The sequence below is a fragment of the Microtus ochrogaster genome, chromosome 15 (genome assembly GCF_000317375.1).
Source record: "Microtus ochrogaster isolate Prairie Vole_2 chromosome 15, MicOch1.0, whole genome shotgun sequence".
NCBI classification, from domain to species: domain Eukaryota; kingdom Metazoa; phylum Chordata; class Mammalia; order Rodentia; family Cricetidae; genus Microtus; species Microtus ochrogaster.
Window position 1 is genome coordinate 7,186,818 of NC_022017.1, and position 1,097 is coordinate 7,187,914.

At 50.6% G+C, this 1,097-nt stretch overlaps 1 protein-coding gene across 1 annotated transcript in view; it reads left to right on the top strand.

Annotated features, from left to right (window-relative positions):
• The window catches only part of Endou (endonuclease, poly(U) specific), a 25,092-nt gene that overhangs the window by 14,964 nt on the left and 9,031 nt on the right, over positions 1-1,097 (top strand). The window contains exons 7-8 of the mRNA XM_005353992.2: positions 184-297; positions 910-1,016. Of these exons, the coding sequence (XP_005354049.1) occupies positions 184-297; positions 910-1,016 (221 nt within the window). The remainder of the gene's footprint in view (positions 1-183; positions 298-909; positions 1,017-1,097) is intronic.

The following is a 1,097-nucleotide window of genomic DNA, read 5'->3' on the forward strand; positions in this document are numbered from 1 at the left end:
GTGTGTGTGTGTGTGTGTGTGTGTGTGTGTACTCCTCAGACCCTTGACTTGTAGAATGAAAGTCTGGTCACATTTGGTGAACCCCTCCTGACGCACTGGAACAGGTACCCTTCCTTGCTTCCGAGATCTCTGATCCAGTTATCCAGTTCCTTGCTGAAGAGTCTTTTGTTTTTCTCTCCACAGACCGCTACAGCTCTGAACAAGAGTTCGTGGATGATTTAAAGAACATGTGGTTTGGGCTGTACTCGAGAGGCAATGAAGAAAGAGATTCGAGTGGCTTTGAACATGTCTTCTCAGGTAGGCTCACTCTGCTTGGCAGAGAAGAGTGGGAGAGATGAAGATGAAGGCGAATGGTTCTGCTTAGGGGCTGGTCAGCCCTGAGCTTTGGTTAACAGGTAGTCAAGCTACCTGGCAGGGAGGAACTCCCAGGTCAAGTATGAGGGGCATCTGAGAAGCCACTCTGAAGAATGACAGACCCTCTAGAATATCTAAGAGGGAAAGAAAACCAGTCCAGGCGCCCCCAGGATTGCATTTAGTATGAGCCACTGTTGGCTGGTATGTCTGCCTCTGAGCTATCCTCTGCTCCATGGCTTGGTTAGAGGCTTCCTACAGAGGCTATTGTGCCCCCTCATCCTTGTGGTTCTCACTGAGTCTGGCTTGATCCCACGAAGCAGTCAGAAGATAATGTCAGAGCAGAGGATTGTCTAGGAGGAAGTCTTTTGGAGTCTTGAGCCAAAAAGAGAGAACAGGCATATGAGGGTATCAGGCAAGGGGCTAATTAAGAGCTGAATAAATGGAAGTCAGAGCCTGGAGATGGGGGACAGGCATGGCATGGAATGGTAGAGGTAACCTGGAAGGGAAAGGCATGGGAAGGCAGCCCGGATACCCACTTTGGGCTCTTTATTACAGGTGAAGTGAAAAAGGGCAAGGTCACTGGCTTCCACAACTGGATCCGCTTCTACCTGCAGGAGAAGGAGGGTCTGCTTGACTATTACAGTCACAACTACGATGGGCCTGTAAGTCCCTGGGCTGGAGGGAACTCCTGCTCGTCCTCTGGCTGCCAAGCAATCAGATTTGCTTCTCACTCAGCCCCCCCC